The sequence below is a fragment of the Corylus avellana genome, chromosome ca4 (genome assembly GCF_901000735.1).
Source record: "Corylus avellana chromosome ca4, CavTom2PMs-1.0".
NCBI lineage: Eukaryota > Viridiplantae > Streptophyta > Magnoliopsida > Fagales > Betulaceae > Corylus > Corylus avellana.
The window spans coordinates 9,899,917-9,915,948 of NC_081544.1; the positions used below are offsets into that span (position 1 = coordinate 9,899,917).

At 36.6% G+C, this 16,032-nt stretch overlaps 1 protein-coding gene across 1 annotated transcript; it reads right to left on the bottom strand.

The window, feature by feature from the left end:
• Positions 1-14,812: 14,812 nt before the first annotated feature.
• LOC132178028 (DNA-directed RNA polymerase II subunit RPB1-like) lies at positions 14,813-15,439 on the bottom strand. The gene has a single exon (XM_059590495.1). It carries the CDS (start codon positions 15,437-15,439, stop codon positions 14,813-14,815), a length of 627 nt encoding a protein of 208 aa, XP_059446478.1.
• Positions 15,440-16,032: the final 593 nt, after the last annotated feature.

Sequence of the window (16,032 nt, forward strand, 5' to 3'; positions counted from 1 at the left end):
AAAAATGCAAATTATAGCCGAAGCTATAAGGATACAACATCACCTAAAACCTTCGCTAACCTATGACTAATTTTCAGTTAATTTTAGTCCACTCGAAGGTTTGGACTAAAATTCACATCCACAACCTAAAAGATCTGGATCAAAGTTCAGTTCACATCCAAGCAGGCAGATCAAGTGGCCAAGCCTAATTACAAAAAACAGAAGCAAGAAAACCGAAATACTCAAACTCTAAGTAATAAATTCATATGATCTAATGGTCGTACACTCATACTTAAATTTTATGATCATATTATCTCACAATTAATATTAATATTATCTTAGATCTAAGATCATGTGATACATCATATATGTTTTATAAGAATAAAGTATATAATTATAATGTATTGATTAAATAACACAATAACTTATGCAGATATACCATATGATTATATAATGATTAATGATTATGTGATATATACGATTCCAATTTCCAATTTCCAAATTATAAACTATCTAATTATAATATTTGTATTAAATGACACAATAACTTGTGCGGTTGTACACTTGTACTATATAATTATATCATATGATAAAATGATTAATATATATATATATATATGTGTGTGTGTGTGTGTGTGTGTGTGTGTTTTTATATTAATATATACATATATTATATATATAATATATATACACACATATATATAAATAACAAAAAAAAAAAACAAAGGTATATAATATATTTGTTATTATTGAGTAAATGAGTAATATTGATTATATAGTATTATTTATTACTTAATAAAAAATATACGAGCCGAGCTTAATAAGCGAGACGAGCCTTATACGAGCCGAGCTCACGAGCTGCTCACGAGTTAGCCGAGTCGAGCCGAGCTTGTTTCATTTAATATTCGAGCTAGGATTTGTGTTCACGAAGTGCTTCACTTAATATTCGAGTCGAGCACGAGCCGAGCTTATGCGAGCCGAGCCCGAGCTTGCTCGCGAGACGCTTCGCTCACTTAACAACCCTATCTATTAATTGATAATTGAGTACTCTATGGCTCGCTTCATAGCCTTATTTCATGAGAAACAAGACTCGGGAATCTCATCCTCTCCGAAGAGAGTCTGTAGCAGAAGACTTTCACTAAACAACAGAGATAGGTATAATTTAAAATTCATAATCACAAGTAACCAAAGTGAAACTTAAATCCTCATAACACATATTAGCTCCCAAATGTTGCGGTGAGAAACTAGTCATCCAAAATATGTTACAAACCACATCTAATTGTTCGGAAATATCATCAAAGCCTACACTTAACAAGATACAACATAAAAATAATCTCAATCATATCTTGACGAGTAGCTCCATTAGCGTCTCACATGTACTTGAGTCACATGAGATCTAGGTCTGAAAAATGATTCAGATCAAGTCCTTCACAAAGACCAGATGCCTCCCAGGATCCATTTTTAGCTAAACTATCTATAACAATACATGGGACATATAGAGGAAAGGAATACAAAAGTGAGCTCGACAACTTAGTGAGTAAAAATACACATGATGTACATGTCATTAAATGGTGAAATCAATTGTTTATAGATCACATGCAGTATAGAGGAAAGGAATACAAAAGCGAGCTCGACAACTTAGTGAGTAAAAATACACATGATGTACATGTCATTAAATGGTGAAATCAATTGTTTATAGATCACATGCAGTATTATGAGGTTACACTTTATCATATATATATATATTGCAAAAACGCTATGCCGACTCAAAAAACTTTTTTTTATCACAATTTATGCCGAATTAATACTATGAAGCAATAAACAATTCAATCACCCAAAATATATAAAGCAATAAAGAGGCAGACACAGATATTTTGGTTACGAAGAAGAAACCTTTTAGAAACCGATCTAAAAGTAAAACTTCTCCGGGGCAGCCAAACCCAGGAAATCACTATCAAAAGATTATCCAGAGATTATAGACACTAGGAACACTTACAACTCTTTGTAAGACCTTGGCTCTGTAAGATCGACAAGCCAACAACTCGTCTCCTTGCTCACAATCTTCTTTAACGTGATTCTCCTTTACCAGACTCTTCCGATAGACTTCTCAACCGTAGATTTATCAAATGAATAATTAAAACTCTAAGAAATTCAATTTAACGCTCACTACATATGATCTCTCTTAGCACAGCCTCCGACGAACTCTCTGGGGGTGAAATTCGTATCTCTCTCTTCTATAATGATGTATATATATCCCCGACAAAACCCTAGACCTAACCCAATTAAAATCACGTTTTTGGGCCTAAAACTTATGGGTGTCCGGACAGGTTAATGGGCTGTCCGGATAGGGCTTTATGGAGCAGAAACAGAGTTTCTGGAAATGTGGTCCGGACCTGGGGAAGGCCTGTCTGGACAAGGCATGCAATGGGTAAAACAGCATTCTGGAAATGCTGTCCAGTCTTGATCAACAGCTTTGATAGATGAGCGTTTGTTGTTCGATTGAGCTGCAATTTTGCAGGGACGTTCATAACACATGAATCTACATTATGAATGGTGGAGATTGGATTCTGAGCATTATATACCAGTGTTTGAGCCCTTGAACAATAGCCTTTGCATTTTGGAACTGAATTAAGCCAACACAAGAACTAACAAACTCCCCATTTGGCAATTCAGTGACAACCAAAATGCCGAACCAATCCCATCATCTCCCCATATTTACTCCCTCTTTTTGTCACAGAATGACAAAAGGTCTTCATATTTCCTGAAACACTTCACAAAATACATCAAGACATATGTGAAACAGGAATACAGAAATAAAACTCATGATCACAAAAAAATGACGTAGAATGCAAGATCATGAACATACATCACCAAAAACTCCCCCTCCCCCTCAACATATGACTCAATAATCAACAAGAAGCTAAAAAATGCAAAACATGTTTCTCTCCCTTAAAAGTCAAATGAACACAAATGATAACACATCAATGACTCATGTATTGCACAATGAATATCTCAAACATGCTCCAAATATGCAAAATATACATGAGACTAGAAATGGCAACAAACTCATATTGCTCAACCCAAGCAAAGAAAAATGTTCCATTCAACCCATGCTTGTGTGGTGTGTGTGTAAGTCATCCAAAGAGAAAAAATTTCAACTTACAAAATGAGGAGAAAGTTTTACCACCATGAGGTTTTGACAAGTATATCAAATCAAAAGTCAAACCTTATCATACTAGGGCCTAGCCACTCTCGTCCTATACATTTCTCTTTGTAAAACATTTTACACAAGTTTGACATAGTTAAATAAATTCCTTTTGAAATATGATCTTTCGATTTTATTTGTTTCACTATTTTGTTTATTTTTCTCTTTTGAGAAAATGTCCTTAAACTTTTGATGCTTATCACAAAAGAGAAAGCAGAAATTTTTAAGCCCTAGGTTCAACTAGCATATGGTCAATTTGAAAAATATGACTTGTCAAAAACCTCATATGGTTACCTAACAGACCTCACAAATAAAGTGAAACAAAACCTCAATTTAAGCTTAACTGTGCACAAGAGATAAAACATAGGCAAAATGTATCACATAAGCTCAGGCTTTAGGTCACCACAAAAACAAGTCCATTGACACAAATTTTCATCTCATGCATATTAAGAACATTCCAAGACGCAAGGAATTAAATCCATAAAAAGCAACATGAGAAATTAATGGATTATCTAGGTGCATAAGACAAAAGAAAGAAAAGAAAACATTCAAAGTAACATATTTTTGTCTTTTTGAAAATTTTCACAAAAGAAATGCACACGAACGAAAAACAAATGCAAAACAAACAAGGATGCAATGCATAAAGAAAAAAAACAACATGCTTGAATTGAGATTCCAACAGGCAATACATGAATGTCCTTTAGCATTAAACTTTCATCACATCTTATAGGTCCCACTACAAAATAATGATTTGGTTAATAACTACTTCTAGGTCTTCACAAGAGATTACACATTCATGAACACTTGATTAGCAAGTAGACAAAAATTTTGGTGGTCCACACACAACATCTCATCTATAAGCCTTTCAAAGATCATGATATATGAATTTCTTGAAAAGTCCTTTATGAATATGCCTCATAACAAGAATCTCAAAATTAACATGTATACACTCTTCACACAAAAAGTGTAACAACAAAAAAATTGCAATGCATAAACTAGAAAGCAAAAACAAACAAAAAAAAAATGCAAAGAAAAAAAAAATAACATGCTCTAGGATATTCAAAAATAGGCAAAACACTCAATCTTAGGCCAGTTAATGACTCACCAAACTCTAGGTGAGATCACTACCACTCCCCTCAATGGGTGAATGTTATAATCCTTCCTAACCCACACTTGAACAATCTTAGGACCAGATTTATGATGCACATGGGGTCTCAATTTAAAACAATTTGGTCGAATATGACCAACTTTGCCACAACGATGACAGGTGGGAACAAACCTTTGAGAAGGTTGTCTTTTATGAGGAGGGATATATTTAGACTTTGATCTAGGCAAACTTGACTCTATATCACATTTTTCTTTCTTAGGAAAAGCCGAGTTTCTCCAAAGTCTTTGGGATTTAAACTGAAAACAGTTTAGTCTGACGTGACCAATAATCCCACAATGGTGGCATGTCGGAACAAACTTAGCTTGCGTTTGTTTCTTAGAAGAAGTCTTCAATTTGAGCTTCACACAATTATTCAAACAAGAGGTTTTGCCCTTATCCAAACAGAGTGTAGTAGCCTTGACTTCTTTAACATTCACAGGCTTAACAAATAAGGTCTTTCTTTCAAATTTAGAAGCATGCAAAGTAGAGCAAACACCATTATCAACAATCATACTATGCTTGTTGTCTACATAGAAAAAACTGTTCAGATTATCGCTAGAGAATTTTTGTGAGAGTTCTTTCAAATCATTCTCAACTGATACATTCTTTTTAACAAGCACAGACATCTCAGAATTTAAAGAATCAATCATGGCATGTGATTTAGACAATTCATTCGCCAAAGACACTTTTTCCTGTTCTACTGTTTTAAAATTCTTACAAATCTTTTTGAATCTGTAGGACAGTTGACTATACTCATTAGAGAGGATCTTGTACACATCGTCAAGATCATCAAAACCGAAAGAGTCAATGACAAGGGACTGAGATGTATTCATAGCAAACATGAGTCAACAGATCTTACTCAGGAATTTAAACCAAACAGAGTGAACTCTCTCTGATACCAATTGAAAAAACGTTATGCCGACTCAAAAAACTTATTTATCACAATTTATGCGAAATTAATACTATGAAGCAATAAACAATTCAATCTCCCAAAATATATAAAGCAATAAAGCGGCAGACACAGATATTTTGATTACGAAGAGGAAACCTTTTAGAAACCGATTTAAAAGTAAAACCTCTCCGGGGCAGCCAAACCCAAGAAATCACTATCAAAAGATTATCCAGAGTTTACAGACACTAGGAACACTTACAACTCTTTGCAAGACCTTGGCTCTGTAAGATCGACAAGCCAACAACTCGTCTCCTTGCTCACAATCTTCTTTAACGTGATTCTCTTTTACCAGACTCTTCCGATAGACTTCTCAACCGTAGATTTATCAAATGAATAATTAAAACTCTAAGAGATTCAATTTAACGCTCACTACATATGATCTCTCTTTGCACAGCCTCCAATGAACTCTCTGGGGGTGAAATTCGTACCTATCTCTTCTATAATGATGTATATATATCCCCGAAAAAACCCTAGACCTAACCCAATTAAAATCACATTTTTGGGCCTAAAACTTACGGGGTGTCCGGACAGGTTAATGGGCTGTCCGGATAGGGCTATACGGAGCAGAAACAGAGTTTCTGGAAATGTGGTCTGGACCCGGGGAAGGCCTGTCTGGACAGGGCATGCAATGGTTAAAACAGCATTTTGGAAATGCTGTCCAGTTTTGATCAACAACTCCGATCGATGGGCGTTTGTGGTCGGATTGATCTGAAATTTTGCAAGGATGTTCATAACACATGAATCTACATTATGAACGGTGGAGATTGGATTTTGAGCATTCTATACCAGTGTTTGAGCCCATGAACAATAGCCTCTACATTTTGGAACTGAATTAAGCCAACACAAGAACTAACAAACTCTCCCTTTGGCAATTCAGTGAAAAAACCAAAATGCCGAGCCAATCCCATCATCTCCCCATATGACTCAATAATCAACAAGAAGCTAAAAAATGCAAAACATGTTTCTCCCCCTCAAAAGTCAAATGAACACAAATGATAACACATCAATGACTCATGTATTGCACAATGAATATCTCAAACATGTTCCAAATATGCAAAATATACATGAGACTAGAAATGGCAAGAAACTCATATTGGTTAACCCAAGCAAAGAAAAATGTTCCATTCAACCCATGCTTGTGTGGTGTGTGTGTGTAAGCCATCCAAAGAAAAAAAATTTCAACTTACAAAATGAGGAGAAAGTTTCACCACCATCAGGTTTTGACAAGTATATCAAATCAAAAGTCAAACCTTATCATACTAGGGCCTAGCCACTCTCATCCTATACATTTCTCTTTGTAAAACATTTTGCACAAGTTTTACATAGTGAAATAAATTCCTTTTGGAATATGATCTTTCGATTTTATTTGTTTTACTATTTTGTTTATTTTTCTCTTTGAGAAGATGTCCTTAAACTTTTAGTGCTTATCACAAAAGGGAAAGTAGAAATTTTTAAGCCCTAGGTTCAACTAGCATATGGTCAATTTGAAAAATATGAATAGTCAAAAACCTTATATGGTTACCTAACAGACCTCACAAATAAAGTAAAACAAAACCTAAATTTAAGCTTAACTGTGCACAAGAGATAAAGCATAGGCAAAATGTACCACATAAGCTCAAGTTTTAGGTAACCACAAAAACAAGTCCATTGACACAAATTTTCATCTCCTGCATATTAAGAATATTCCAAGACGCAAGGAATTAAATCCATAAAAGCAACATGAGAAATTAATGGACTATCTAGGCGCATAGGACTAAAGAAAAGAAAAGAAAAGAATCAAAGTAACATATTTTTGTCTATTTGAAAATTTTCACAAAAGAAATGCACACGAACGAAAAAGAAATGCAAAACAAACAAAAATGCAATGCATAAAGAAAAAAAAACAACATGCTTGAATTGAGATTACAACAGGCAATACATGAACGTCCTTTAGCATTAAACTTTCATCACATCTTATAGGTCCCACTACAAAATAATGATTTGGTTTAATAACTACTTCTAGGTCTTCACAAGACATTACACATTCATGAACACTTGATTAGCAAGTAGACAAAAATCTTGGTGGTCCACACACAAAATTTCATCTATAAGCCTTTCAAAGATCATGATATATGAATTTCTTGAAATTTCCTTTATGAATATGCCTCATAACAAGAATCCCAAAATTAACATGTATACACTCTTGACACAAAAAGTGTAACAACAAAAAAATTGCAATGCATAAACTAGAAAGCAAAAGCAAAAAAAAATGCAAAGAAAAGAAAAATAACATGGTCTAGGATATTCAAAAATAGGCAAAACACTCAATCCTAGGCCTGTTAATGACTCACCTAACTCTATGTGAGATCACTACCACTCCCCCTCAATGGGTGAATGTTATAATCCTTCCTAACCAACTCTTGAACAATCTTAGGACCAAATTTATGACATACATGGGGTCTCAATTTAAAACAATTTGGTCCAATATGACCAACTTTGCCACAATGATGACAGGTGGGAACAAACCTTTGAGAATGTTGTCTTTTATGAGGCGGGATATATTTAGACTTTCATCTAGGCAAACTCGACTCTATCACATTTTTCTTTTTTAGGAAAAGTCGAGTTTTTCCAAAGTCTTTGGGATTTAAACTGAAAACAGTTTAGTTTGATGTGACCAATAATCCCACAATGGTGGCATGTCGGAACAAACTTAGCTTGAGTTTGTTTCTTAGAAGAAGTCTTCGATTTGGGCTTTACATAATTATTCAAACAAGAGGTTTTGCCCTTATCCAAACAGACTGTAGTGGCCTTGACTTCTTTAACATTCACAGGCTTAACAAATAAGGTCTTTCTTTCAAATTTAGAAGCATGCAAAGTAGAGCAAACACCATTATCAACAATCATACTATACTTGTTGTCTACACAGAAAAAACTGTTCAGATTATCGCTAGAGAATTTTTGTGAGAGTTCTTTCAAATCATTCTCAAGTGATATATTCTTTTTAACAAGCACAGACATCTCAGAATTTAAAGAATCAATCAAGGCATGTGATTTAGACAATTCATTCGCCAAAGACTCTTTTTCCTGTTTTATAGTTTTAAAATTCTTACAAATCTTTTTGTATCTGTAGGACAGTTGACTATACTCATTAGAGAGGATCTTGTACACATCGTCAAGATCATCAAAACCAAAAGAGTCAATGACAAGGGACTGAGATGTATTCATAGCAAACAGGAGTCAACAGATCTCACTCAGGAATTTAAACCAAACAGAGTGAACTCGCTCTGATACCAATTGAAAAAATCCTATGCCGACTCCAAAAACTTGTTTATTACAATTTATGCGGAGTTAATATTATGAAGCAATAAACAATTCAATCACCCAAAATATATAAAGCAATAAAGAGGCAGACACAGATATTTCGGTTACAAAGAGGAAACCTTTTAGAAACCGATCTAAAAGTAAAACCTCTCCGGGGCAATCAAACCCAGGAAATCACTATCAAAAGATTATCCAGAGATTATAGACACTAGGAACACTTACAACCCTTTGCAAGACCTTGGCTCTATAAGTTCGACAAGCCTACAACTCGTGTCCTTGCCAACAATCTTCTTCAACGTGATTCTCCTTTATTGGACTCTTCCGATAGACTTCTCAACCGTAGATTTATCAAAGGAATAACTAAAACTCTAAGAGATTCAATTTAATGCTCACCACATATGATCTCTCTTAGCACAGCCTTCGACGAACTCTCTGGGGGTGAAAATTCGTACCTCTCTCTTCTATAATGATATATATATACCCCCGACAAAACCCTAGACCTAACCCACTTAAAATCACGTTTTTGGACCTAAAACTTACAGGGTGTCCAGACAGGTTAATGGGCTGTCCGGCCAGGGCATGCAATGGGCGAAACAACATTTTGGAAATGCTGTCCAGTCTTGATCAACAGCTCCGATCGATGGGCGTTTGTGGTCCGATTGAGCTGAAATTTTGCATGGATGTTCATAACACATGAGTCTACATTATGAACGATGGAGATTGAATTCTGAACATTCTATACCAGTGTTTGAGCTCGTGAACTGTAGCCTCTGCATTTTAGAACTGAATTAGGCCAACACAAGAACACACACACAGATATATATATATATATATATATATATATATATATATATATATATATCTGTGTGTGTGTGTGTGTGTGTGTGTGTGTGTGTGTGTGTGTGTTGCAATATGAGAATCATGTCATAGTTCAAACCGTATGGTCTATCCGAGATATTACCCATTCTCAGCAAGGTTGGCGCTGTCCTAGGCGACCCGAAATACAATATTGGCGCCTCAGATATTGCATGCTACCGTCTATAACACTAGCATCCCAAACAAGTCTGACCTCGGGTGGTCTACGCTACTAACGATGTACATCATGTACTGACTCACCAATCAAACATGGTTGCACTGGTCATGAACAACCATTGGATCTAAGGCCCATATGTTTCACACTTTTGATTATAGAGTTAACTTTTATAGTAAGTGAACTACCAATTAAAACGAAAGATAACGCAAACACAAAATAATCATGCACATCAGAAATTAAAACATCACAACCACAACACCAAAACTTTTTAACGAAGTGAAAAACCCTTTGAACCAGTTAATGGGAAAAACCACTCTAGAGTAGTCAAACTCGGGAAATCACTATACGAATGTTCAGATTGCTAACAGTAGAAAATACTCACAAACCCTTGTGAATCTCTAGATTCTTTAAGTACAACAAGCTCACTTGCTTGTTTCCTAGCCGACCATCTTCATGGAGCGCATTTCTTTACAGACCCTTCGGTAGACTTCTTGACGGTTGTAGAACAAGCATAGTTGTAGATTGTGGAACAACGATCAACACATCAAGAGAAAGGACAGCATGAAGTTTTCACCACGCCCACTCTTGGAAACCAACTCACGAGAACTTACAGCTCGGAGGAAAACCTTTGAGACTATCGAGAAAAATACCGAAAAAATATGCTTTGAATAGTAATAGGAAAAAAGATTTTATAAGGAAGAATTTTTACTTACAACATCTTAATGTGACTCATTTCGCGTTAAGACGTGATGAACAAAATACACAGATTTGAGATCTAGAAATGTAGTCTTAACGGGAAAGGAATCTCGTCATGACATGAAGAGTAAAATTAGCTCAACCTCGTCACAAGTCCGTCCTGACGAACCATCTAACGGGAGAACATGGCGCTCGTTCTTCAGTCACGTTATGTGTCCCGTCTTGATGATCCATCTGATAAGAAACCAGGGAGCTCATTCTTCAGTCACATCATGTAATTGTCTTGACGATGAATTTGATGAGAAAACAGTAAGCACATCTCTAGGTGCCGTCACAAACCCTTCATGACTTGCCATCTGACGAGAAAACAGTAAGCACATCTCCAAGTGCTGTCACAAGCCCGTCATGACTTGCCTTTTGACGAGAAAATAGTGAGTACTCATTTAGGTGCCGTCACGAGCCTGCCATGACGCCCATCTGACGGAAAACCAGAAAGTTGCCAATATGCTCATAATCTTCCACACTTAACCCATGGTTTTAAACAGCAAATTTAATCATAGGACATTTGCATTGAATACAGGCAAACTAAAGCCTAACAAAGCCAATAACTACAAGTTTAAACCTCTAACTAAACTATAAAAAACACTTAAACAACATAATAATTAAGTAAGGAATGGGTTAAATGAAGAATATTACCTCCTTAAAGCAAAACCTCAAAGAAATCTCTCATTCTCTTCTTAAAAAGAGGTTTCACAAGGCAACATGCGCTGAATGAGGCTTAGGGGTCAAATGGAGGAGGGGTAAATATAGGGTTGGAAAAGCTGAGGACACAACTTTCTCAATTCTGCAGATGGTTGAACATTCAGTGGTCTAGGGTCAAACGTTCAGTGTACTTATCCAACGGTTCTAGGGTTGCAGGTTGAACATTCGGTGGTCGCCAGTCAAACATTCAGTATACTATTACCCAATGGTTCTAATGTTGCAGGTCGAACGTTTGGAGGTCCAGTGTCAAATGTTCGGTCAAAACCAAAAGTTCAAAAATTTTTATTTTCAATGAACCTTAATGAATGTAATAAACTCGTTAACCCTCCCACTTAAGCTAATTACAACCTAGTAATAACTCGGGGCACTACACACCGTCAAGACAATCATCTACCATTGAAACGTTTTCCCTGTCAAGACGGTTCTTGGACAATTAGGACAAAGACAGAAACTCCTAATTCTGAAAAATCCTACTCTTTTGCCATTTAACAAGTTCTTAAGGCTTAAAAAGGCTTTCTTTTACTAATCTAGACATTAAACACAACCAAATATGAAGCTCAAACACTAAAGTCTCAATCTTTATCCCAAAATCAAACATTTTTTGTACCCAAAACCAAAACTTTCTTTAATAACACTCCAAAAATCCAAGGATCTACACCACAATACCGTTTAAGTTAGAGATTTACTCTTATACAATCATGCATTCACAATAGAACGCATTATTGACAAAACTCAACCCTCTAATTCTAAAGTCCCCAACTTTCATCACAAAAACTCAGCTTTTACATTCCAAAACACACTCATACACGCGAAAATAAATTCATCATAGCATCTAAAGACAACATTAAAAACAAAATATAAATGAGATTGACTTCACGAGAAAGTGAGCAAAAAGTTGCTGAATTGGATTATTTCTTGCACATACCAATTGAAGTATTTTGAAAAATAAAGCCAAGGGAAGAGGTGTGTGGCCTGCCCACTAGAAGATTTGAGCTTAAACAAAAAAGAAATATCCATCTTCCTTTTCCTCTCTCACTTTATCTCTTTCAAGAGGCTAGGGTGCACCCCAAATGGTGCCTTAGGGTTCATAATGGGGTTTTGAAAGACCCCCTACTTCATCTTTGTAGTATTGACATTATCTAGTTCGCATGTAGACTATCACCATTTGAACGGTCTTTAGACGATTCAGATGATGACCGAACCTCTTTATTGTTTTTTTGTTACCTACTGTTTATGCAGATTTCGTATAAAATTACTCTTATGTGTTTAAAATCCTATTTTCACCCCATTTTGGAATTTATAACTAATCTAACTTGCCTCTATTATAAACACTTAAGTACTAATTAGGTTGTCTTTGATCCTAATTCAGTGCGAGGTATTACACTTATGTTGTCACCAAACAAAAGAATATAAAAATCATTCCCTACATGATTCTTGTATTCTTAGTAACAATCCTTCCTATACCTAAGAAATTACGATTACAGTATACCGAATATAGCTTAATAGTTGGTTAGAGAACCATGACTCAAAAAACTCTTAGGACATGCTTGGGATTATGTCAAAGAGCTTACAAAATATTTTTAGTATCTCAAATCTAGTTTGTTTAATAAAAGACTAAGGTTATGTTTGTTAATATTTTTTTTTTGTCTTTCGGTTTGTGTTCTCAAAACAAAAACATTAACAAACAAACCAAAACACAAAATACTTCTAAAAACACAAAAATAATTGTCACATTTATGTTACATAATAATATTTTTTTGAACAAAAAACAAAATATACTTTAACAAACATGCACTAATCTCTTGCTTGGAAAACTTTTTGAGAAGTGTTTTCACTTTTCAAACACTGAAAAACACTTTTCAGACAGTAGATACCAAATGGATTTTCATATATGGCGGTTACTACTAACACACTTTTCAAAATGAATTCCAAAACACTTTTTGCAAAACATATCACACCTTTATATAGGAATGTTTTGAAAACACTTATTCATTTTTCAGGTGTGGAGGCTGCCTTGTTACTTATACTTTTATTTTTCTAGGTGAAGGTTGGCCTCCAAGGGTGGAAGCTACCGGATTTGTGTGGCGACCACCATGGGGGCTTCTGAGCTGCCAAGTGGTTGATTTGCTTGGCAGCCTCTGTAGAAGAAATAGAAGAGAAAGGACTGAAAACTCACATTTGGTGTGTCGTATTTTTCATTATTTATTGATAGATTACAATATTAGAATTAGTATAACAGATCTTAAGGAAATCTGTACAATTGATAGGCAGACAATCATGGGATTCTAATCAAGGGATTCTAATTGAGGAGAGGATTATGGGATTGAGGAGAAAATCCAGAGATTATGTGTTATTTCTTTCACGCCCCCGCAACCGTTCACATGTGAGTCCTTTGCTAAAGATGTCTACTAATTGGTTCGCGGAGGAAACATAACGAACATGGAGAGCACCACAGGCAAGAACCTCTCGGATAAAATGATAATCAACTTCAATATGGCAGGTTTTGGCATGAAAGACTGGGTTAGAGGCGATATGTAGTGCGGAAATATTGTCATAGAATATACGTGGTGGAGTATGAAAGGGAATTCCCAGTTCACGAAAGAGATAACCAAACCATCGTAATTCCACAGTAGTAGTAGCAACTGCTCGATATTCTGCTTCCGCACTAGATTGTGACATAGTGGATTGCTTCTTGGCAATCCATGTGATAGGATTGGGACCAAGGAAGATACAAGAACCTATGGTGGATCGATGATCATCCAAGGAGCCGGCCCAATCTGAATCAGAGAAGGATGTGAGGATGTAGCCATTAGAGGAATGAAAGGAGAGACCATGCTCTATGGTGCCTTTGACATAGCGATAGATTCGCTTAACAGCTTGGAGATGAGAGGTTCGTGGATGGTGCATGAACTAACAAACTTGGTTGGCTGCGAATGCAATGTTTGGTCTAGAAAGGGTAAGATATTGTAGTCCGCCAACCATGCTACGTTACAAGGTAGGATCATCCAAGGCTTCATGGTCGAGGAGGGAGAGGAAAAATGCTGAAGGAAAGTGGGGTGGGGTATGGTTTGCAAGACAATATGTTAAACTTAGATAACAAAATAGTAGCATGCCGAGATTGTGAGAGATGGAAAGTGGTAGCATTTTGAGTTACTTCCATCCTGAGAAAATATCCATGATCACCCACTTGACAATTGTCGAAGTTGGAGCAAAGTGTCTCAATAAAGCCTTCAACAATAGATAAATTAGTACCAGTGATAATTAAATCATCAACATAAACCAATAAGTAGATGGAGTGAGCAGAAGAGTGTCGGATAAAGAGAGAAGCATCAGATTGACTATTGAAGAAACCATTGTTGAGTAAAAGGGAATGAAGATGATGAAACCACGTATGAGGGGCTTGCTTGAGTCCATAAAGAGCTCGATGAAGCTTGCATACATGATGTGGTTGAAGAGGATCAGAGAACCCAAATGGTTTTTTCATTTAGACTTCTTCCTGTAGAAAACCATTCAAGAAGGCATTGCGAACATCAATCTATTTGAGAGGCCAATTACATGAAAGAGCAAGTGCCAGGACAATTCAAATAGCTGAGGGTTTTATCACAGAGCTAAAGGTTTCATCATAGTCCAATCCTTCTTTCTGGTTATACCCTTTGGCCAGTAAGCAGGCTTTGTAGCACTCAACGGAGCCATCATCCTATTGCTTGATTTTGAAGACCCATCGATAGCCAACTACATTCATTGAGGATGTGGTAGGTACAAGAGACCAAGTGTGATTGTGGAGAAGAGTGCATATTCTTCTTGCATGGCAAGTCGCCAATGAGGAAATTGAGAGGCTTGAGTATAGGAGGTGGGTTGACTGTCTAGAGGATCAGTAAGGTGGGTGGTCATGGCATGGGGTAAGTGATAAGGGGATGTTCCATAAACAAGTGTGTTAATGCTTTTGCACTTCCTTGGTGGCGGGGAAGAACTAGGAAGGGAGGGGGATTTGGTGGTGGAAAAGGAGGGTGACTCTTGAGGCTCAGGAAGGGAGGTGGCTGCGACAAGAAGAGAGGGTGGTTCAGCAGCATCAGATGATTCTAGTGGAGATGGCGGAGTGGGGGGAGTCAGAGATGGAGATATTGGTGTGTTTGAAGGTCCAGCAGCAGCAGGTGATTCTGATGGAGATGGTAGAGTCTGAGGAGTCAGAGAGGGAGATATTGGCGTGTTTGAAGTAGTGGGCACAAGTTGTAGAGTAGCTGGCCTAGACCGTGGAGGTGAAGGCACTTGGGAAGATGATGAGACTGCTTGGGCCTTGTACGGGATGTGGGACTCGTCAAATGTAACATACTGAGAGATGTAAAATTGGCTGGTAAGAAGGTCCATGTAACGGCACCCTTTGTGATTATTGTCATAGCCAAGAAACACACATTTGGTAGACTTAGGCAGCAGCTTGTGTCGATTATAGGGCACCAAATGAGGAAAGCAGGTGCAACCAAAAAATTTGAGAAATTGATAATCAGGAGGTCTATGTAAGAGTTTCTCATATGGAGATACATGTTGAAGTTGTGCCATGGAGATACATGATGAACCCTGTGAATGTTGTGATGCCCGAAGAATCACCTAACTACAAAATAGTAAGAAAAGGATCAAAGCTGCCGGTGTTGGCCGATGGGGAATAGCTCCGATGCCTAAATCAATCATTGTGTTTAAGAGAAATATAACTTTGAGAATGATAGATGTGATGAAGAGAATAGAGGATATCCGATTATGGAAAAAGAGTAGTTACCAAAACCTGAGATGAGACCTCCTTTTATAGGCATCAGATAGTAGCTACTTATCTGGCATTGTGGTCCTACCGAGGATCCACGTGTCATGTATTGTGTTGATGAATAGTAAGAGAATGCCACGTAAGTGAATCAAGCCTCCCAAGGGTAACCTTTGGGAGTATATGTTAGACTCGGTTTACTGAGCCTTTG